Raw genomic sequence first — 23,912 nt, forward strand, 5'->3', positions numbered from 1 at the left:
AGTTTCTTCAAAACGAGTTATCCCCAATTTGCCAATTTGTGTACAAAGTGGCAACACTCGTACAACATGTCAATTTCCTCAAAATGAGTTGTCCCCTTTAATTGATTCTTAGTAGAATTAAAATTCCATGAGTGGCAACACTCATAATATGTACAGTTTCCTCAAAATGAGTTTTCCCCTTTTACCAATTTGTGTACAATTATTGTACGACTCATTCATACAAAATGTCAGTTTCTTCAAAATGAGTTTTCCCCCTTTTACCAATTTGTGTACTATTTGTATTGTATATAATTTAATATTGTATACAATTATCTCAAAATTAGTTGTCCATATTGATTCTTGGTAAAATTAAAATTCTATGAGTGGCAACACTCATATAAAATGTCAGTGGCTTCAAAATGAGTTGTCCCCTTTATTGATTCTTAATAGAATTAAAATTCTATGAGTGGCAACACTCATATAAAATGTCAGTGGCTTCAAAATGAGTTGTCCCCTTTATTGTTTCTTAGTAGAATTAAAATTCAACGAGTGGCAACACTCATATAAAAAGTCAGTTGCTTCAAAATGAGTTGTCCCCCTATCGAGCCCGTCACACACTATCACTCCCCCCCCCCACCTCTACCCTGCCCCCTCTAACACCAGCGGAAGGGCACGGCGCGCGGGCGGTCGGCGCCCTCCTTCACCAGCGGCTTGTGGAACTCGCGCCCCGGCCGCGAGTGGATCGTCGCCCAGCAGTGTTCGCAGTAATACTGAAAACGAAACACAGAATACTGAAAAAAATAATAATAAAACTTAATACTACTACTACTGATATACCATTTGGGTACCGATTCACCCTTTGGTTACCGATTCACCCTTTGGCTACCGATTCACCCTTTGGCTACCAATTCACCCTTTGGCTACCAATTCACCCTTTGGCTATCAATTCACCCTTTGGCTACCAATTCACCCTTTGGCTATCAATTCACCCTTTGGCTACCAATTCACCCTTTAGGTACCAATTCACCTTTTGGGTACCAATTAACCCTTTGGGTACCAATTCACACTTTGGCTATCAATTCACCCTTTGGCTACCAATTCAACCTTTGGCTACCAAATCTCCCTTTGGGTACCGTTTCACCATTTGGGTACCGATTCACCCTTTGGGTACCGATTCACCCTTTGGGTACAGATTAACCCTTTGGCTACCAACTCACCCTTTGGCTATCAATTCACCCATTGGGTACCGTTTCACCCATTGGGTACCAATTCACCCTTTGGCTATCAATTCACCCTTTGGCTACCAATTCACCCTTTAGGTACCAATTCACCTTTTGGGTACCAATTAACCCTTTGGGTACCAATTCACACTTTGGCTATCAATTCACCCTTTGGCTACCAATTCAACTTTTGGCTACCAAATCTCCCTTTGGGTACCGTTTCACCATTTGGGTACCGATTCACCCTTTGGGTACCGATTCACCCTTTGGGTACAGATTAACGCTTTGGCTACCAGTTCACCCTTTGGCTATCAATTCACCCATTGGGTACCGTTTCACCCATTGGGTACCAATTCACCCTTTGGCTATCAATTCACCCTTTGGCTACCAATTCACCCTTTGGCTACCTTTTCACCATTTGGGTAACGATTCACCCTTTGGGTACCAAATCACCCTTTGGGTACCGTTTCACCCTTTGGGTACCGATTCACCCTTTGGCTACCGATTCACCCTTTGGGTACCGATTCACCCTCTGTGTACGGAACCCCAAATCCACATAGACAGTGTCACGCACCTGCAGACACGTGACGTTGGCGCAGAAGAAGGGCGCGAACTTGGAGCCGCAGCGCGCACCGGCGCACTCGTCGCACATCTGGTCGTCCAGCACGTAGGGCTTCACCTGCAACCGAAACACCACCACATTGAGCACCTGCACAGAGCCCTAGGCCTGAGTAAGAGGCCCGTAGCACCTACTCAGACCCCCTGACATAGGTGTATAGAATGGTCCATTGCCCACCCTAGGACACTGGGCTACCGATTTCAAATTCTATGATGGACGCGGAAATACTAATAATTTTACACAAAATATCATTTAAAGTAGAGATGGGCCGAGTACTCGGCTGATACTCGGTACTCTGCGTACTCGGCGGGTTTTTTGATACTCGTACTCGGCCGAATAGCTCGGTCGGTGAATGCCGAGTATACCTTGTTTAAGAAAAGCATTATTTAGGTACATATAATTAAAACAACAGCGTTAATCAAAAAGTATTTATTAGTAATTTAAGAAATCTTTGAATATCTCAATTAAATTTAGATAAAATTAAAATGAAAGATTTAAAAGAGCAACTGTTGAGTTTCCCGTCGCTCTTCTCAACAGGAAACTGCGCCTTCTGAGCTGGTGGTAGAGTCACTACAAATAGTCAAACTTGACGTTTCAAAAGTGTTTGTAAACTAAGCCTACTTGAAAAAAACAATTTCGGATTGAATTAATACTTGTTTACGCGCGCGAAATGGGAATTGAACCGAGTTACTCGGCCAAGTACTCGGTAGAAAAAAAATTGAACCGAGTAAAACTCGGTACTCGTTACTCGGCAAAAGTGTTACTCGGCGCATCTCTTATTTAAAGTATCAAATAATAACCATTACAACTTACAATAAAGAAAAACCTACAATAAAGATTTTGAAAAATATATTAAGACCTTTTCGGATACCTACCCTAGATACACAGAAAAAATAATAAAATACGTCTAGTCCTATCAGAGTTCTGCGTCCACAAATATTGTTAACGAAATCTTTATATTAAGTGTCGACTCTGTTCAGTAATATGTGGGAACACCCCAGGAAGTAAACCTAGATACGCTAATGCCCCCTGATGACGTCGTAGAGTCCATAATATTGGCATAAGGAGTGGAGTCAACACCAATACAAATTCAGAGAGTTGTGGCCGAACTATTATATTATTAGACACACACACACTCTTAACACATTATTTACGCTTAATTGATAGAGAAAAACGAAAGTTAGTCAAATGTGTGCTCATGCTGCAGCGCAGGAAGTGCGCTAACATGGCCGCTAAGTGCGAGAGCTGGTCGGAAAGAAGGAAGGACAAGAGAAGCGAAAAGAAGACGAGTTGTCGATGTCCCCGTGTTGCAAGTGCTGAAAACGCGCCGATAAGGCATCTATGTACGGCTGCTAATTAAAGAAAAGAAAGGACGAGAGAAGAGAAGAGAAGACAGCCTACTCACCTCGACTCTCTTGTCGATGTCCCCGTGCTGCAGCTGCACGAAACGCGCCGAGATGGCCGCTATGTACGACTGCTGGTTGAAGAGAAGAAAGGACAAAAGAAGAGAAGAGAAGACGTCTGTCTCACCTCGACTCTCTTGTCGATGTCCCCGTGCTGCAGCTGCACGAAGCGCGCCGAGATGGCCGCTATGTTCAACTGCTGGTTGAAGAGATGGAAGGACAAGAGAAGAGAAGACAGTTGTCTCACCTCGACTCTCTTGTCGATGTCCCCGTGCTGCAGCTGCACGAAGCGCGCCGAGATGGCCGCTATGTACGGCTGCTGATTGAAGAGAAGGAAGGACAAGACAAGAGAAGAGAAGACAGTCTCACCTCGACTCTCTTGTCGATGTCCCCGTGCTGCAGCTGCACGAAGCGCGCCGAGATGGCCGCTATGTACGGCTGCTGATTGAAGAGAAGGAAGGACAAGACAAGAGAAGAGAAGACAGTCTCACCTCGACTCTCTTGTCGATGTCCCCGTGCTGCAGCTGCACGAAGCGCGCCGAGATGGCCGCTATGTACGGCTGCTGATTGAAGAGAAGGAAGGACAAGACAAGAGAAGAGAAGACAGTCTCACCTCGACTCTCTTGTCGATGTCCCCGTGCTGCAGCTGCACGAAGCGCGCCGAGATGGCCGCTATGTACGGCTGCTGATTGAAGAGAAGGAAGGACAAGACAAGAGAAGAGAAGACAGTCTCACCTCGACTCTCTTGTCGATGTCCCCGTGCTGCAGCTGCACGAAGCGCGCCGAGATGGCCGCTATGTACGGCTGCTGATTGAAGAGAAGGAAGGACAAGACAAGAGAAGAGAAGACAGTCTCACCTCGACTCTCTTGTCGATGTCCCCGTGCTGCAGCTGCACGAAGCGCGCCGAGATGGCCGCTATGTACGACTGCTGGTTGGAGAACGCCACGCGGCCCGCACCCTGAAATACAGATAAGAAACGTCATATTCCATGAACCAGAGATAATGTAGACAATTTATTGACACCTGAGGCTTCTACACCTACTCGTAAATTGACAGAACTGCGCGTAACTCTTAAAGCTGCATCACAATTGAAAACAGACGCAGTAGATCACGCTTGCTGAAGGACGAAATAAGCTTTAAGTCTTGACTTGAAGGTACCCACGTAGCTGGGTATAGCTTGGCAACTTCGTTCTTAACACTCCCGATGTTGCGCGACTAATGTACATCACTTCACGCACGCACGATTCCACACCCGCAGTCTTTCCGCCCGTCGCCCGCATATTATGGGAGTGTTATCAACCAACTTGCCAGACTATAGTAGGAAATACTGAAGGTGAAAGGGTACTTTATATTTTTATAGAAAACAAAGACATTTTGTACGCATGTCCCACAGAGATCTTATGACATCGAAAATAATAACCTCAAAATGCCATAATTATCCTCAAACTTGTGTTATCGCTAAAAGGGAGTTTCACATTGCTAGAACACCAGCCTTTAACATGATGTTTCCTAGGCTCCTAGGGCTCTTATGACTTATCCTAAGCTTTCTTCTTAACTAGCCGAGGTACGAGATTCGAGGTATAGGTAATAAGTACTAGTCCAAAGGTGTTGAAACGGCGACCCCGCGCTACAAACCGCAGAGTTGGTCGACCCCCCATCAGGAGGACTGACGACATCAAGCGAGTCGCAGGGATTTGCTGGATGCAGGCTAGAAAAAAGTATGGGAAACATTAGCTTTCGACAGGTCACGTGATCAAGATTTGTCATTCCCATACATTTGTCTAGTTTTCGAAGCGTTTGCGTTCGTAGAAAGAGAATCGACGTGCCACTTAGCTACAGGGGCAGGAGGGTGATGTTTGGAAGTCTCTACAAGAGGTCCTACAGTGGACGTCCATCGGCTGATATGATGATGATGAAAAGATAGTGTTGTCCTCAAAGTAGAAGGCTCACCTTGGGGTACTTGAGCTCCGGGTCGGTGTCGATGCCGGCGTAACACACGCCGCCGTACAGCCGGTCCATTATCATCGCCAGCTCCACTGAAATACAACATTTATTGGTGTCAGACAGCGCATACAGCAGACTAGCTGACGGTTTCACCCGCATAGTTCCCTTTGCCGTATGAATACGGTGATAATATATGCCTGGAGTTGGGAAGTTGGCGGTGTTAGTACACCCCCGTGCCTCGGAGAGCACGTAAAAGCCGTCGGTCCTGCGCCTGATCTCTCACCGGTCGTGTCGGTCTGCCGTCCCATCGGATTTCGAGAGTGAGGGAAGAGAGAGTGCACCTGTGCTTGCGCATACACTTGTGCACTATAATATCTCCTGCGTACATGGTTAATCTCACCATGAGATTAGCCGCCGTGACCGAAAAAATCGGTCGGGAGCATATTATTATTATTATATAGCCTTCCTCGATAAATGGGCTAACACAAACTTAGGTAAAATGACTATAATTTCGTTAAAAACACAGTGTTAGATGGTTGCAAAACCGAAAATACGATGAAAATAGATGTAGTGACTGATTGTTTCATTTTTTGATTGTTTGATTTTGGTACGCCGAGTTATATACGAGTAATGACCCTGTTGGACTCCAATCTCACCTGAATGACGATGCAGTCTAATGCCCGAAATTAATAATCAATCCTAATCCGTTTTTTCCCATCTAAAATTGATAAATCAATCCATTTCTTATATAAAGCATGCCAATAAGCTATCCTCGTATAGAATTTGCAATCTTAAAAATCAATCTATCATTGGGAGGACGGATCACAGATTAGAGATGGCCTCTGTATGAAAATGTAAATTTTTGCGTGTCAATAACCTATCCGACCATTTTGACATATCCATAGATCGGTGTAAACAAAACGAACTTCTGTACTCAAACTACAAAAACGTCAGTTCAAGTTGTCAAAAGTTGTCAAAAAAAGTGCGTTCTTCGTGTAGTGTGTATTTGATAATAAAATGAATTTTTTACGTGTTTTGAAATGTAAAGTCATATTTAGCTTAAAACATATTTCAAGTAGGTATTCCGTTTTTAATTTAAAGATTTGTTACATTTATAAAACGTTGAATAAAAAGTATTATTGAATTAAGCACTGTGCTAAGAACGGAACGACAAGGAGGGAAAAGATCGCTTGCGATCCGTCAGAAAAACATATTTAGATTGCAGAGTTTTAGTATTGGCACGAAGATTAGAGATCGATCGGGCGATTGGCAACAATCTAAGATTTATTTCAATCTTAGATTGGAGATACATTGTTAATTTCGGGCGTAAGATGGTGACGAGATTACTTGCGTTAATTCTATCCATAATTTATTTAATGCCATGGGCGTATTAAAAGAACAAATACGTGTATGATTGTTGTGGAATAGTCTTTCTCGACTACAATTTTCAACCCTTTTTACCCTGTACAGGTGGAATTTAAAAATTCATGAATCGCCTCATGATTCAGATCTCAGAATACAGAAAACCACCAGAAGGGGTGATCGCGCAAAGAAGTGAAGCCATTTAATCTATACATCTTACGATTACTCACTCTGTGTTTGTCGTGTTGTTTGACGTGCTATACAGGTGACAAATTAAATTAAATTATGCCGTCTTGTGCTAGCTGCTAGCTATTCCTGTGTGTTAAAATGTCGTTGGTAAAAAAAAAAAGAAACTGAAAGAAACTGAGAAGAATATTTTTTTACGTATTTAGTTGTCATAGAAACTGGTGCATCCATTTTGTAAGTGCTGCCAATATAATGATTTTGATTTTCCCTAATTTTAATTGTTGGGTGTCCATGACGATTTTCACTACGAAAATGGGAGTGATTAAGGGGACGCACTCACCAGCCTTGAGAGGGCGCGGCACTCCGCCCACGAACACCGTCTTGCGCGGGTCGAGCGGCATGCTGGCGTCCAGCACGAAGTCCGCGTCCGCCAGCCGCCAGGGGCGGATCTGTACCGGCTTGTCGCGGATGGTGGGCGACGACACGCACAGGTACAGCTTGTCGTCGTCCGTGATGCACGCCTCCATCAGCGCCGCCACCGAGCTCTCGTCCTGCAATACACCAATTATTATTATTATTAAATAATAATAAAGCCTTTATTAACAATCTTATAATTTACATTTCATCTTAAGAAGAAGAAGAAGAAATATACTTTATTGTACATTAAAAATAAAAATAATCAATAACTTATAATAACACTTAGAAACTAATGTACAAATGGCGGTCTTTTTGCTAAAGAGCGATCTCTTCCAAACAACCACTGTGGAAGAGAAAAAAAAACGTAAGCACCGATTCGGGTAAACACACACAAAAAATAAGAAAAGTTAAGTAATTTAAATACATAAATAATATGCAATAATACATAATAATAATACAAACAGACTATACTTAACTACATCATACATATATACAAAGAAATACATATATACATACATACATACATACATACACACATACATACATGAAAACCTGCAAAACATAAAAACAAGACGGCATCTAAGGGAAGACACAAAAGAAAAATAAATAAACAAAATAATTCGAAAATAATTAATAAATAAAACATACACATACAAGCGTAATTTGGATTAATAAGTTATATTAAAAGATCAGGGAGAAATCTACACATGAATTACAATACAAACAGGTTTATGTAAATTAATGCTATTTTTTTTTCTTTTAGACACCGGTTTTTGGATTGTCTTGCTTTTCAGCATAGGCCTCCCCAAGTATTCTCCACAAAGATCTATCCCGTGCTTTCCGCGTCCAAGTTATTCCTGCTACCTTTTTGATGTCGTGTTCCCAACGACGATGCGGTCCTCCTTTACTTCTTTTTTTGTATCTAGGACACCATTCTGTTACTTCTTTGGCCCATTTTTCAGTCTTGCTTCTTATTAGATGTCCAGTCCATTTCCATTTTAGTTTTTTTAATTTGGTATTTAATATCTACAATCTTGGTTTGTTTTCTAATTTTTGTTAGTCGAACTTTGTCTTTTAATTTTATGTTAAGCATACTTCTTTCCATTCTATGTTGACAAACTTCTAATGGTTTAATGTTTTCATTAGTGCAACTCCATGTCTGACATCCGTAGGTCATGCTTGGTAGAACACAGGTATTAAATATTTTCTTTTTATCTTTAATTTTCATATCCGAGTTTTTCATAACATCTTTTAAGATCCAGTATCTCTTCCATCCTATGCTTATTGCATTACATTATGCAATACACCATGCCCACCCTATAATGCTCCAGTGCTGGAGAGAAAACTGACAAACTGCAAACGCGAGCTTATGACAACTATAATGAGGCGGAAAGTTGCATTTCTCGGACATCTGCAAAGAGGACCCCTCTACGAGTTTCCTAGGTTGATCCTAGAAGGCAAGATAGTCGGAAAAAGGGCACGAGGACAGCAGAGACGTCAATGGGTGGACGATATTAAAGAGTGGACCAAGAGTAATTACAGCCAGCTGAAAAATATGTCAAGTGATCGGAAAAGTTTTCTCCATCTGACCGCCAAACTTCAGTTTGAAGAGGGCACCTGATGATGATGATGATGACCCTATAATGGTCCAGTGCCCACCCTAGAATTCTGGTCTACTGATTTAAAATTCTATGATGGACGGCAAAAATACAAAAATACAAAGAAAAATCAATAAAATCAGTAAACCCGTTTCAGAGACCAGCGTCCACAAACATTGTAAACGTCTATATTGTGTATCGACTGTCCCCAGCGGCGTATCAAAGGGTCAGGTCCACCCTAGGAAACAATTCTAGATACGCCAATGGTTGAGAGTCGTAGCGAATGTGTGCTCCAATGTCCTAGAGGTCGGAAGTAACGCAGTTTGATTAACTCTAACCAAACCAAACCAAAAGACGGCACCAACCTGTGTGTAACGCAGAAAAGCGTGAACTTTCATTTACTTTTTCAAATCATTTCGAAATTGTAAGCCGAACTTGGACCTCTTTGTTTATTATAAATGGAAACACTTTTATAATTGGCAGGTCAAAAAGAGATTTCTCTGGCTCCATACTAAAATAGAATTCAAGGTCATCAAGAAAGAATGAAGCAAAATGTTTATTTTATTTGTGCCACTTATTAAAATGCCTTACATCAGTGTAATTCCTAATGCGTTTACTTACCACTTAGGCATGTCAAGACCAAAACCCAAGCACTAAAAGCGTCAAACCACCATAAAATAGAAGGGATATTTTAAGGCATGCGCTAGGCTTCAATCATGCCTGGTGGAAAGCAACGATGACGTATAATTTTGAGCGCGCTTGCCTAGAAGATGATTATTTTTTCTTGCCTTGAAACACTGACGTCGGGTTTTCTAAAGTTCTCCTACTAGAAACGTCAAGGTCCAAACAATACTTGTCAATAACTCACTTGGAATAGCAGAAAAGCGTATCCCTTGGGCGGAAAGTAACTCTTGCTCTCGGCTTTGTGTGGCCAGTCCACCACCAGCGGCCCAAACCGCCTGAAGGATGAGGTGATTTCATCTGCAATTGAACATTACAACAAAATTATTAGCATGTGGGTTAAAATTCTCAATGTACATAATGAGATGCTTTTGCGAGCATATCCGACAACTAGACAACGTTGTAAGCGTCCCGGACTTGTTCGTCCTTTTCTCTCGTCTGCCTATCCCGCCTCTTATGTCAAAATTAGAGACGATAGCTGCTAAAGAAGGGGCCAGTATGGACATTATATTATAAGGTGTTGAAATGGCGACCCCGTACTAGAAAGAAAAGTGCTGGTCGACTCCCCACCAGGTGGACTGACGACAGCAATAGAGTCGCAGGGATTCGCTGGATGCAGGTGGCTCAGGATCTTTGTTTGTCATGCAGTGGACGTCCATTTAGGCCACTTATCTCAGAACTAGAGACGACAGCTCCTAGAGAAGGGAAGGGAAGTATGGACATTATGTATGTAGGTGTAAAATTCAAAACATGATTCAAATAACAGTGATTTATCGTTTGTGCGATCATCTAACACGGTTATTCATGTCACACATGTCACGGTTCTTGTTTTGAAACCAATCGTTTAATGGAAAAGTGTCACATAACGTTTCTCCCTTTCCAAGAAGTTGAATCATCAACATATCAGCCGATGGAGTCCACTGCAGGACATAGCCCTTTTGTAGGGACTTCCAAACATCACGATACTGAGCCGCCTGCATCCAGCGAATCCCTGCGACTCGCGTGATGTCGTCAGTCCACCTGGTGGGGGGTCGGCCAACACTGCGCTTTCTAATGCGGGGTCGCCATTCCAGCACCTTGGGACCCCAACATCCATCGGCTCTTCGAACTATGTGCCTATCAGCTTCGCAACTCGTTGAGCTATGTCAGTGACTTTGCGGATCTCTTCATTTCTAATTCGATCACGCAGAGATACTCCTAACTCGTTCCATCGCCCGCTGTGTGACTCTGAGCCCTCTTATGAGGCCCATAGCGACGTTAGAAGTTGAACATACCCCCTGAATACCAAAGGGAAACAAAGGGTAACCCAAGACGACGGTTACCTTCGTCGATGTCTGGAGGCAGTCCACCGACGAACACCTTCCGACTGAACCGCTCGCCGTGCTCCGAGCCCGCAGACACGGGCGACGAACGCGCCGGCGACCCTAGCGCGCTCACGCACATTGACAGCCCTGGAATTGACAAAAACGAGTGTTAATAGGTAGATTTTGGCTGCTGGGAAGGGTAGACCATCCTACCGACAAAGACGTACCAAGCGATTTAGCCTTCAGGTACTATGTCGTGTAGAAACCGAAAGGATTTTCATCTTCCTCCTAACACAACTTAGTCCGCTTCCATCTTAGATTGCATCAGTTACCATCTAGTGAAATAGTAGTCAGTTACTTGTAAATAATAAAGAAAAGGTATATAGACTCTTAGCATTGAAATACCCACCAATGACATGATGGGCGTTCACCGTGGACAACCATCGTCCATAACATCCCCACAATTTGCAGAGCATGTCCAGACACTGCCGTGAGCCAAAAAACAAGATCCCCGATTTCTTATGTTCTCCGGACACAGATTCCAAGTTTCAAGCACAGTCGCTGATGTGTCAGGATTAATACACTTAAAATTTTACAAACCCCACAAACCTGCAGCTGCGGTTCCCTTAAGGACTTAACTGACAAGCACCAGCAAAACCATACTCTTCAGATCGGACAAGAGTAATTTTTGGGGGCCAAAAATTATAGTCATAGGCTCATAGACAAATGGTTGCCAACTGGCCACGCCCGCCTCCTTCACGTGCCTGTCACTCATGTCACAGACAGCGAGAGCAATCATCGACAGCGCTGAGCCGGGCGACGACGTCCTGCGTCTTTTCGCGGCTCTGGTCTGGTCTGATCTGGTCGGCGGGGCCCGACGGCGAGCAGGCGCCCGCCGCGCTGGCCACGCCCGCCTCCACCACGTGCCTGTCACTGTCATGTCACACAGACAAGCGAGAGCGACTCACCGGCAGCGCTGAGCCGGGAGACGACGTCCTGCGTCTGATCGGCGGGGCCCGACGGCGAGCCGGCGCCCGCCGCGCTGGCCACGCCCGCCTCCTCCACGCCGGGGAAGAACGGCGACTTGCCTGCAAAAGAAACACGACGATAAATACATCAAAGAACATACATACAAAGAAATACGGTAGAGTTTCTCAACCAGGATCGAAAAGTCAACGATCCGAAGTGTTTTTCATGGAATTAAGGAAAAACATGTCTGTACCGTCCCAAACACTGTCCTCTGTCTGTTACTGTCTTCTAACAGTGCGCTTTGCCAATAAATGAGACTTGGTCGCTAACTATGGGCCTCATAAGAAGACTCAGAGTCATACCGCGGGCGATGGACCGAGCTATGCGAGGAGTGTCCTGCGTGATCGAATCAATCAATCAATCAATCAGGAAGATCCGTAGAAGAACCAAAGTCACCGACGTAGCTCAACTAGTCGCAAAATTGAAGTGGCAATGGACGAGACGGGACACATTCCTTATATCATCTAATTTACCAAATCTAATCGATTCCAATGACGCTGTAGTAACTGCAAACTTAGCATGCTGGGCTCCCCTACTATAGTAATACTAAGGCAGTATACAGTATTCCTAAGGCCCCAATATGCACAATTATCAGATTTGACGCGCCGCGCCACTAGGCCGCTATTTAAGGTCACAGAACGCTGCTAGGGCTTCGTGGCTTAGCGTAACACAGACATAACCAGGTGGAAGACGTGTCTCTCTAAGACTATCATGCTTTTCGCTGTAAGCCAATTTATCAAAGCCGTCTGCAGTGTTGTACACAAGGTCACCGTGTCTACAATCTGCATGTCTTTGGGCTCACTGACAAAATATTATTTAAGCCAAAGTCATTTATTTCAATTATTTTATTATTCAAATTATTCAATTATTACATATATTTCAATTATTTCAAAGTTCATTTATTTCAATTAGGCTTAGTTTACGGGCACTTTCGAAACGTCAGGAAATAATATTAATTCAATAGTGGTGATAATAATTAGTCGAAATGTTGATAGAAGAGTTTGTTTGAACGCGCTAATCTCAGGAACTTGAAAAATTCTATCAGTGTTAGATAGCCCATTTATCGAAGGCTGTAAATATGTTCCTTGGCTACGGGGACTGTAACGTTTGTAATGGTAAATAAGATTACGGATGCTTGACGATTATATTATTTAATAGGATAGGTACGTGTACAGACTTTAGGACATGACAGTAGACAATAGACAAGACAATTAGACAGACAAGTAACATAACATTGACATTGACAATTACACAGACTATAAATATTATTAATGTACGTAACAGGGACCACGCGGTTGAACTGTCAAAGATGTCTTGAACCCTACACACAGCCCTACACTTCCGAGTCTGCTAAAAATAGATTATAGACAATACCCCAAAAAGCAGAGCCACGACTCTCGGTCGCATTGCACACAAATGCCGCATGCGCAAAGCCGTGGCCCCGCGGACAAGCTACGAGCAACGAGCCAACCTTGACAGCCTAGTTCAATATACGCTGAATAAAAAATACTCTGATACGCAATGAAGCAAAAATACGCTGCGGTATTAACACTGGAACCCTCATAGAACTAATTATCCTTTAAGACTTACATTATCCACCATTGCATAATACTAACGTCGAAAAGTACAAAAATGTATCGTAGGGTTGGGTGTACTTACACCATCGATCTCCTATTAGAACGAGTATCCAAAGCTGCTCTAATAGGATCTTACCAGAATTGGCTAGGCAAGGAGAACAACACAAGCAGAGAACGGGGAGTGTTGATCGATCGTCAAGGAATTCCTTAACCCTACATCCTGTAGTCACAAGTCCGGGACACTGTTAGGAGTTTTTCTCTCTACCACGCGATGGACCCGGCACCCGCACGGTGAATCCATGGAATGCTAAGTTATTCGTCTCTGGATGCACAATTAGCGACCAAAAACACTCAAGGCGCTCAACTCAAGTAGTCGCATTGCTGAGTTTGGGATTTTATTGAATATTGGACTACATTTAAAGGCCTTTAGATATATTTTTCTTTTATCAATAATTCTAAAACTGTCAAAGCAAAATTAACCAGTTTTAAGTAAATTGTGCGTCCTTTAATTATGTGGTCAATGTTTAGAGCACGATTTTTTAAATTCTTACACTAATGAAAAGCTACATTATTTACGAGTCTTTATTTTATTCTTATAATCACACAATAACGGGAACTACTCGGGTGAAACAGCGAGGCGTCCGCTAGTAAAAAACATGCGTGACACTCCAGGTAATGTGCGTGTTTGTTTGGCTTTTACACCTAAACTGCTACGCAGATTAAAACATTTCGTACATCAATATAAAGCTACATTATCAGCAAGTAACATGAAATTTATTTTATGCCCGTATTCCAACGGAAACGGAAACTACGCGGGTAAAACCGTGGGTCGTCCGCTAGTAAATATGTAAATACTAAGTTTGTTACGCTTTCACGCCTAAGCTGCTGAGCCGATTTTAAAAACTATTAACCAGTATAAAGCTATATTATAAGCGAGTAATATAATTCTTTTATCCCCATAGTCCTAAAGAAACTTCATCTATGCGATGCGGATAAAACGATGGGGCGTCCGCTATAGAGATATGTGGACACTTCAGGTAAATACGTTTAATGTGTCTGGTTATTAAGATGGTAAGATTACTATGACGTCATCCCACAGCTGGGCAACCTTACAAGCAGGAAACTGCCCACTCGTCTCGAGCGTGGACATATATCTCACTGCCCGGCCCACTTGCTCGCTTGGCTCCACTCCAACACAAAATGTCGTTGACTCTGGCACCATTAATAGACCAAGCGATAATATTTGGAGCTAAACGCAGTCAGTCAGTCAATGCGTATTGCCAAAACTGATGCAATCAATGTGGTAATAATTGTTTGTTTTTATGTAGTCTTAAAGAAGGTTCAGAGTCCACACAGGGAACGATAGAGCGAGCTATGCTAAGAGTATCTGAGTGATCGAATCAGAAATGAGGAAATTAGCAAAAGAACCAAAGTTACTGACTTAGCACAGATCAACACTATAATATTTTGGAGCTAAACGCAGTCAGACAGTGCGTATTGCTTAAGATGATGCAATCAATGTGCTAATATATAATTTTTTTCTTCGTCGCTAGCTAAAGGCCTCATAAGAAAGCTCAGAATCCACATAGCGGGTAAATTAGCAAAAGACCCAAAGTAACTGACTTACAATAGACCAAGCGATAATATTTGAAGTTAAGCACAGTCAGTCAGTCAGTGCGTATTGCCAAAACTGATGCAATCAATGTGGTAATAATTGTTTGTTTTTACGTCGTCTTAAAGAAGGTTCAGAGTCCACACAGCGGGCGATGGAGCGAGCTATGCTAAGAGGATCTGAGTGATCGAATCAGAAATGAGGAAATTAGCTAAAGAACCAAAGTTACTGACTTACAATAGACCAAGTGATAATATTTGGAGCTAAGCGCAGTCACTCAGTCAGTCAGTTTGTATTGCCAAAACTGATACTGAACTGGTAATAATTGTTTTTACTTGTTCGCTAACTATGGGCCTCATAAGAAGGCTAAGAGTCAACACAGGGGGCGACGGAGCGAACTGTGCTCGAAATATCTCTACGTGGTCAAAACTCTTATTGTTTTTTTACTACGTCGTTAATTATGAAGAACTTAGAAGGATTAGAATCAAAAGTGGGCGCTGAAGAGAACTATTTTAATATGTGTGATCGAATCAGATATGAAGAAATGCATAGAAAAACTCAATCCGATAATATTTGGAGCTAAGTGAGTGCGTATTGCCAAGACTGATGCAATCAATATGATGCAAATCAATGTGGTAATAATTGGTTTTATACTGGTTCTCTAACTATGAACCTTATAAGGTGGCTGAGTCACTCAGCGGGGGATGGAGCGAGCTATGCTAGAAGTATATGAGTGATCGAATCCGATATGTTACGCACAGACCAATAACTACTGGAAGAATTCAACTGAAACTTCCCACAATTTGAGTTCATACTACGAAGAAGGTCATATACTTCAGATTCTTCATGTTGCGAAAATGAAGACATTAACCCCGTAGGTCATAAAATTATTAATTACACTCTCGATCAAGTCATCAATATTCTCTTTCAGTGCGCTTTCATTTGAGAGTATATTTGCAGACATTCGGTTGTTCTTCCCCACTTTCAACCCCCAAAATACTCATACAAAAAATTTAAATAGTTTCATCTGTTCAGGAGCTATGTTGCCACAGACAGACAAACACGTCAAAGTTATAACATCCCTCTTTTTGCGTTAGGGGTTAAAAATAGAAGGGTCACTACAGACTTCCTAAAAATTCACTTATATTTTAGAATTTAAACTATCGTGAGTGATATATTAATTGATTATGAAACATGGCTAAAACTCAGTTTGGAGCGTGCCGCGTTGCAAGAACCAGCTCATGACTAAGGGCCCCGTATGGATTCGAAACTAGTCGGGCATACTCCGACCTAATATCACGTGAGTTTTAGCCGTGTTTCATAATCAATTAATAATTCAATTATACTTACAAAATTAATTCAAAAACTTCAAAAGATCCTGAAATACAAAATAATATTTTCCCAAGGTCTGCAATGTTTCAGTTTTTACAACTGCACATTACCCGTCTGGTTTACATAAACCCAGAGTGTTGACCCTGCAGGGTCATAGGTTACCAGGGGTCGCATGGAAATGGAAATTGCTAAGGAAAACTGTGGAAAATCTGCAGCAAGCGAGAGCTGATCTATCAATCTTAACATCAAATCTTTTATAGTGTAATACTTATATTTATAAAGTAACTAGCTGACGCCGCGCGGTTTCACCCGCGTGGTTCCCGTTCCCGTAAGAATATGGGGATAATATATAGCCTATAGCCTTCCTCGATAAATGGGCTATCTAACACTGAAAGAATTTTTCAAATAGGACCAGTAGTTCTTCAGATTGGCGCGTTTATAATATTGGTATAGATTAGATTAGTACACAGGCGAAAATTTTTAGGGTTCCCTTAAAAGAAAAAACCGGATAAGTGCGAGTCGTACTCGCCCACCGAGAGTTCCGTACATTAAATCATTATAAAGTTCAGGAATAAAGTTGCGCAGTTTTTGCCGAGCTTTTCACGAATTTCAGACCTTTTTTTGAGATTTAATTTCAAATATATATTTTTGATATTTTTTCTTGTATTTGTGGTATTTAACGATAACATCGTTTGGGTCTAGGTCAACGGGAAATACCTTTAAATTATGATTCCCTTGAGAGTCTCGAAATATGCGTAATTTATTGAATAAACGGACGTATCTCATATTGACGACCTCCGTGGCGCAGTGGTATGCGCGGTGGATTTACAAGACGGAGGTCCTGGGTTCCATCCCCGGCTGGGCCGATTGAGGTTTTCTTAATTGGTCCCGGTCTGGCTGGTGGGAGGCTTAGGCCGTGGCTAGTTACCACCCTACCGACAAAGACGTACCGCCAAGCGATTTAGCGTTCCGGTACGATGTCGTGTAGAAACCGAAAGGAGTGTGGATTTTCATCCTCCTCCTAACAAGTTAGACCGATTCCATCTTAGACTGCATCATCACTTACCATCAGGTGAGATTGTAGTCAAGGGCTAACTTGTAAAGAATAAAAAAAAGAACGCCTTTACAAATCTAACGATCAGCGAGCCAAGACGTCACTAATTCGTATCATTTTATACGGGGCGTTTTTCAGGGATTCGCGGCAGTGCAGCAAATCTGACCCTTTAAATCCCTGTAGCTCCGAAAGTAATGATCGCAGATATCTTGTTACTTTTACAAAATTGCTGTACTATTAGCATACTCTTAATTTATTTACAATTTTAAAAAATGTCATCATCCCTATTGTCCGTCAGTCAGTTATTTTGTTTTAAACCACCCCACATTCAGTTGAGGGTTAAAAATTAGCGCACGGGTTAACAGGGGCGATTATGAGCTCAACAAACTAGATACGAGTAGTTATAATGTAAAAAAGTATTACGTTTTACACTCCATTTAGGGTGAACGTAAAAAAATGGTCGCGGGTCAATGAACCACATCTAGTTGGTCACGCAAAATAAGTAAACACAGTCAAATTCTCGTAAGGAATACTTAATGATAAAAGTTTACCATTACAATTAAAACATGGAGCCGTGATAGCCCAGTGGTTATGACCTCTGCCTCCGATTCCGGAGTGTGTAGTTTGAATCCGGTCCGGGGCATGCACCTCCAACTTTTCAGTTGTGTGGATTTTAAGAAATTAAATATCACGTGTCTCAAACTGCGAAGGAAAACATCGTGAGGAAACCTGCATACTGAGAATTTTCTTAATTCTCTGCGTGTGTGAAGTCTGCCAATCCGCATTTGTCCAGCGTGGTGGAGGCCTAACCTCTCTCATGCTGAGAGGAGGCTCGTGCTCAACAGTGAGCCGAATATGGGTGGTTAGTGATTTCTTAAAATGCACACAACTGAAAAGTTGCAGGTGCATGCTCCGGACCGGATTCGAACCTACGCCCTACGAATTGCAAGCAGAGGTGGACTATCATCGGGTATCCGAAACTACTGTTTACAATTATTTATTTATTAAATTTTAAAATTTTAAAATTGTAGAATTTTAAAATTGTAGAATTTTAAAATTCTACAATTTTAAAATTCTTTCACTCTTGGGAAGCTACACTATCCCCGAGTGCTATAGGCTATATATTATCCCCGTATTCCTACGGGAACGAGAACCACGCGCGCGGCTTTTGCTAGTATCTTAATATATAAATGCGAAAGGTCATTAATCACGTTATCTCGAAAACCGCTTGACGTAGAAAGTTAAAATTTGGCAGGGAGGTAGTTCAAAGGTAGTAGATGTCCACTGAACGGATTTTGCAAGAGGGCCGGATTAAAGAGGTCTAAGGGCGGACAAAATCGCGGGTCCGCTAGTACTTCTATATAGGAAGCACGGTACTTACATTTTGTAATATATATGATAATATTTTCCTTACACCTTTCTTGGTCATTTTTATAGATTTTAAATGATTATTTATTTTTAATTACGACAAGAATATTTTTTTTTTTTTATTCTTTACAACTGACTACAATCTCACCTGATGGTAAGTGATGATGCAGTCTAAGATGGAAGCGGGCTAACTTGTTAGGAGGAGAATGAAAATCCACACCCCTTTCGGTTTCTACACGACATTGTACCGGAACGCTAAATCGCTTGGCGGTACGTTTTTGCCGGCAGGGTGGTAACTAGCCACGGCCAAAGCCTCCCACCAGCCAGACCTAGACAAATTAAGAAAATCTCAACCTGCCCAGCAAGGACCTCCGTCTTGTAAATCCACCGCGCATACCACTGCGCCACGGAGGCCGTCAAAAACAATATAATATTCCTACAAGAGAAAAAATAATTTATTAAAATCTATTACTTACTCTTTCTGTACGGGAATCTCGGACCTCGGATGAAAGAAGTAATCAAAGGGATCGTATGCACCGACATTTTAAAATTGTTAAAAAAATTAATTAATTTAACAAAAAATATTCCCTTGCACGAATATTTTCCGAAATTCCGATTTATATCGACACGCGAGCGCCTCGCGTCACAGGACCTCGCGAATGAAAAAAATTGAGGCGCGCGTTCCAAATTTGTTTTTACTTATTTGAATTTCTTTTTTTTTTATTTCACACTGCACCGTCACAAATTATAAAAAAAAGTTTTCAGTTATTATATAAAAAAAATATTTTACTTATTTATATTTATTATTAAATTAAATTTTATTTAACATTGTCTCTAATTAATATAACGAAAATTCATATATCACTAACATGCACATAATTTGTGTACAAATTTAAAAAAAGTTTTTATAGTTATAACAATTTTTAACCAATAACTATTTAATTTTATATTTTCATTTTAATAAATTAAATTGTATTTAATCAAATACATTGCTTATTAATAAACAAAACAAAAATTTTACTTTTTATGTTTCTACAACAAACAATAATTGTCTATGGGCTGACTTTTTTTTAATTGATATTTTACACGGCCAACGTATAACAAGCATACAGTGATACTGAAATGTGTCCACAAAAATAACCATTGTCTTTCTATTTTAAAAATGGACGCCGGTGATATTTATATTTACATCGCTAGATGACAGACGTTGTCCTGTCTTAAAGTTGCTTTTTTAAATGCCCGATTGGTCGAGCTTGCCTATTCACTAATGCTCTTTAATATCATCAACCTATTTAGGTGTTTTTCAGATAGCATGGGAAAGGTGACAGTCGCCTGTATGACGTTCATAATACGTATTATTATCGTGAATCACTGCAAACTTTAAAGAGTGAAATGAACTGTCACCCGCACCATCCAACATGAAACGAACTGTATATTATATATCTGTATGATATCCATCAGTAAGCACCGGATGACATTTTTTACATGGATAATGTAATGTTAAAACGAATAAAATTTATTTTCATTTTAAAAAAATCACTAGTTATTTTTCGCTAGTGAAGTCGGTTATTTAAAAAAAAATATTCAATATTTTTATTAATTAACTATCTAGGCAAAGGTCGTGAACCTTGCATATTTTGTTTAATAAAAAATTCAGTAGGCCATGCACCGCATATTATTTTACTCTTTGCACAGAGTTTAATGACATTTTTGTTTGTGGCTACTTTCATTGGTAAATGTTTTTTTTTTTACAAGATAGCCCTCGACTACAATCTCATGTGATGGTAAGTGATGATGCAGTCTAAGATGGAAGCGGGCTAACTTGTTAGGAGGAGGATGAAAATCCACACTACTTTCGATTTCTACACGACATCGTACCGGAACGCTAAATCGCTCATACGTACGTCTTTGCCGGTAGGATGGTAACTAGCCACAGCCGAAGTCTCCCACCAGCCAAAATGCAATAACTGATTAGATGGGGGTGCATACTCCGGACCGGATTCGAATCTACGCCCTCCTTATCGAAGATAGAGGTCATTTCCACTGGGCTATCAAGTCTGTTATTTGATAGTTATTATTTAAGAATTAAATATTATCACCCTAAGACGTCCAGCACGTATTGAAGATTTTAACTTTAAAATATTTTTATAATTAGTAGCGAAGTCGGTTTTTTTTAATATTTGTCTAGAGAGGCAAAGGTCGTCAACCTTGCATCCTATTTTATTCAATAAAATAAATCTAGTAGGCCATGCACAGAGTACAATGACTTTTTTTCCTCTCTGAATGAAAAGGGTTAGGCCAACAGTCCACCACGCTGGCCCAATGCGGATTGGCAGACTTCACACACGCAGAGAATTGAGAAAATTCTCTGGTATGCAGGTTTCCTCACTATGTTTTCCTTTACCGTTTGAGTGATATTTAATTTCTTAAAATGGACTATAGTCGCCTCTTTGGTAGTTTGGACTTAAACGTCACTTCTTCTTTTTCACAACCTGACAGACGTACTAACGTGTCATAAAAAGATGAATGTTAGAAAATATGTTCTATGCAAAGGTTCTATCACGAGCCGTGATAGCCCAGTGGATATGACCTCTGCCTCCGATTCCGGAGGGTGTGGGTTCGAATCCGGCCCGGGGCATGCACCTCCAACTTTTCAGTTGTGTGCATTTTAAGAAAATTAATATCACGTGTCTCAATCGGTGAAGGAAAACATCGTGAGGAAACCTGCATACCAGAGAATTATCTTAATTCTCTGCGTGTGTGAAGTCTACCAATCCGCATTGGGCCAGCGTGGTGGACTATTGGCCTTACCCCTCTCATTCTGAGAGAAGACTCGAGCTCAGCAGTGAGCCGAATATGGGTTGATGACGACGAAAGGTGCTATATATGTGATTTACAGTGGATGAATGTTAGAAAATATGTGATTTATTTACATTGATATTCTCCTTATGTTGTAATGGTCTTTTATAGGACACAACTGAAAAGTTGGAAGTGCATGCCCTTTCGGAATCGAAGGCAGAGGTCATATCCACTGGGCTATCACGGCTTCGAGTATGGTACTCGAATCTATTAGTATAAAATCTTTGTTATGCATACAATTAGCTACTGGTTGGCAGTTACATATATTTTTACACAATATACCTATATTTACCAGTCTGAAGGTCACATGCGCGGTGTAAATAAACAGAGAATGCCGAATACAAGGCAAGGTTGAGTTAGATTGAATTGATAACTATTTACTTTACAACTCACGACCTCACGACGTACTGACGACATAAATGGCGCAGAAATGGAGGGGAGGGGTATATTTGACGTACAATCTATATTAGTACAGATTCTGAGGAGCATTTTTACAATGGAGATGATGACTAGGTTTGAATATATTGATTTTTATGATACGGTATAAATAAGGTCAATGTTAACTAATTAATACATAAAAACAAAGATTGTCTGGATATTTGCAAAATAAATAAGATTATAAAATTTCAAAATCTATTAAAAATCTTTTACCGTAATTAGATGAAAATTCATACAGTTTTAGCTTCCTTACATTAAATGTGACATTTTTTAATACATGAACTATAAATATAAACGCACAAATAACGAATATATTACCTAGTATTTTTGTTTGAACGCCCATACAAATCTAACGATAATTATGTACCTACGACGTCATTAATTCGTACCATTTTGTATGGGGCGTTTTTCAGGGATCCGTGGCAGTCTCTTTAAATCCCTGTAGCTCCGATAGTAATGGTCGCAGATACCCTGTTACTTTTACAAAATTGCTTTACTATTAGTATACTCTTAATTTAATATACAATTAAAAAAAAACTGCAATCATCCCTATTGATTACTAAATAATTTTTCGTGCGTAGCTTCATCTTGATGAGACGCACAACTTTTTTATTTACGAAAATGTTTGATTCGGGTAGCTAACTGGGTAACTAGGTAATACAAATTCCTGGGCGTAGGAACGAGATAATGTACCACACAATTTGTAGGACATTGTGGCTGTTAAGTTGTATAACTATTAATTTAAGCCACAGTTAAAAAACAGCTGGTTAGTAACAATTTTGGAACAACTCGCGTCCTCTCAACTTGTTTAGTTAAAGTTAAAAAGCTGTTAATTTATAATTACAGACAGACAGACACTAAAAATTGTATGTATAAATTCGTACATTGACTCAAACTGGGCATCAAACCCAGGTCTTCTGCTATAAGCTAATACTAACTGGACCAAAGACGGCAATAGAGCCATTAAGATGAATTATGATGCTGCCACTAGGTCAGACGGTGTGAAAATCAATAGAATGATATTTCTCCAACCCCGCACCCTCATAACTCACGTGCATAAGATTCATGACTAGGGTAAGCACTATAGATACGTAGTAATTTTAGAAAATAGAAAACTTGTCCAATCGATTTTTAATCCGTCAATTCATTAAAGTCTCCAGTAAGCGATCAATGACGAAGAAGAGAAAAAAAGTGAAGAAATAGACAAATTTCACGTCAAATAGACAAATTTTACGTGAAGAGAAATAGACATTTTTTACGTGAAACAGACACATATCACGTGAAGAGAAATAGACAAATTTCACGTGAAGAGAAATAGAAAAATTTCACGTGAAGAGTTTTTATTGGTAATTATTGATTATTATATTAATTTACGTAATTGTTGTTAGTGTAAAATTTTGAAATACAAATTATGAAAAAAGTTTGTATATGCAGATGTCAACCGACGCGTGACGTTTTTTTTATGAGTATCATCATCTTCACCGCGCTGTTTAGTTTGTAAAGACTCATTCTGGATCATCTTTGTTCTGTGGCTTTATGCAACATAAACAAATGAAATAGCTTCACTACACAGCTGATACAGTAGGTACATCGCATCTAACGAGAGGCATCCTGTCCTACCTTGTTTATTTGTCTAGTTTTGCAACATCATTCATTCGTGTACCATCACCTCTATGATTGAAAGAATTAACTAGAGAAACGGCTGCAATAGAAACGTATGCTAAAATCGCTAATTACGTGGTGTGGCCATTACCTCTTATAATAAAAAGATGCACAATCATGTAGAAAATATGGTCCAAAATTGTACGGAACCCAGGATCAGTCATTGTACCCTGGTGGTAATAAAAGAAAATGTTTTTTTTTTAACTATTTTTGATTATACAAATCTACGAATATTTAAAATAATATTCATTCTCTTACAAGAAATGC

The 23,912-nt window shown here is 40.6% G+C and overlaps 1 protein-coding gene across 1 annotated transcript in view; it reads right to left on the minus strand.

The window, feature by feature from the left end:
* Positions 1-625: 625 nt before the first annotated feature.
* LOC112053757 (cytoplasmic polyadenylation element-binding protein 2) overlaps positions 626-23,912 on the minus strand; it is a 71,839-nt gene continuing 48,552 nt past the window's right edge. Inside the window, exons 3-10 of the mRNA XM_052890441.1 lie at positions 11,683-11,802; positions 10,733-10,861; positions 9,598-9,710; positions 7,055-7,265; positions 5,173-5,258; positions 4,079-4,180; positions 1,774-1,878; positions 626-749 (exon numbers count right to left, since the gene is read on the minus strand). Coding sequence (XP_052746401.1) covers positions 633-749; positions 1,774-1,878; positions 4,079-4,180; positions 5,173-5,258; positions 7,055-7,265; positions 9,598-9,710; positions 10,733-10,861; positions 11,683-11,802 — 983 coding nt within the window. The 3' untranslated portion in view covers positions 626-632. The remainder of the gene's footprint in view (positions 750-1,773; positions 1,879-4,078; positions 4,181-5,172; positions 5,259-7,054; positions 7,266-9,597; positions 9,711-10,732; positions 10,862-11,682; positions 11,803-23,912) is intronic.

This window comes from Bicyclus anynana, chromosome 27, assembly GCF_947172395.1.
Source record: "Bicyclus anynana chromosome 27, ilBicAnyn1.1, whole genome shotgun sequence".
In the NCBI taxonomy this organism is placed as follows: Eukaryota; Metazoa; Arthropoda; class Insecta; order Lepidoptera; family Nymphalidae; genus Bicyclus; species Bicyclus anynana.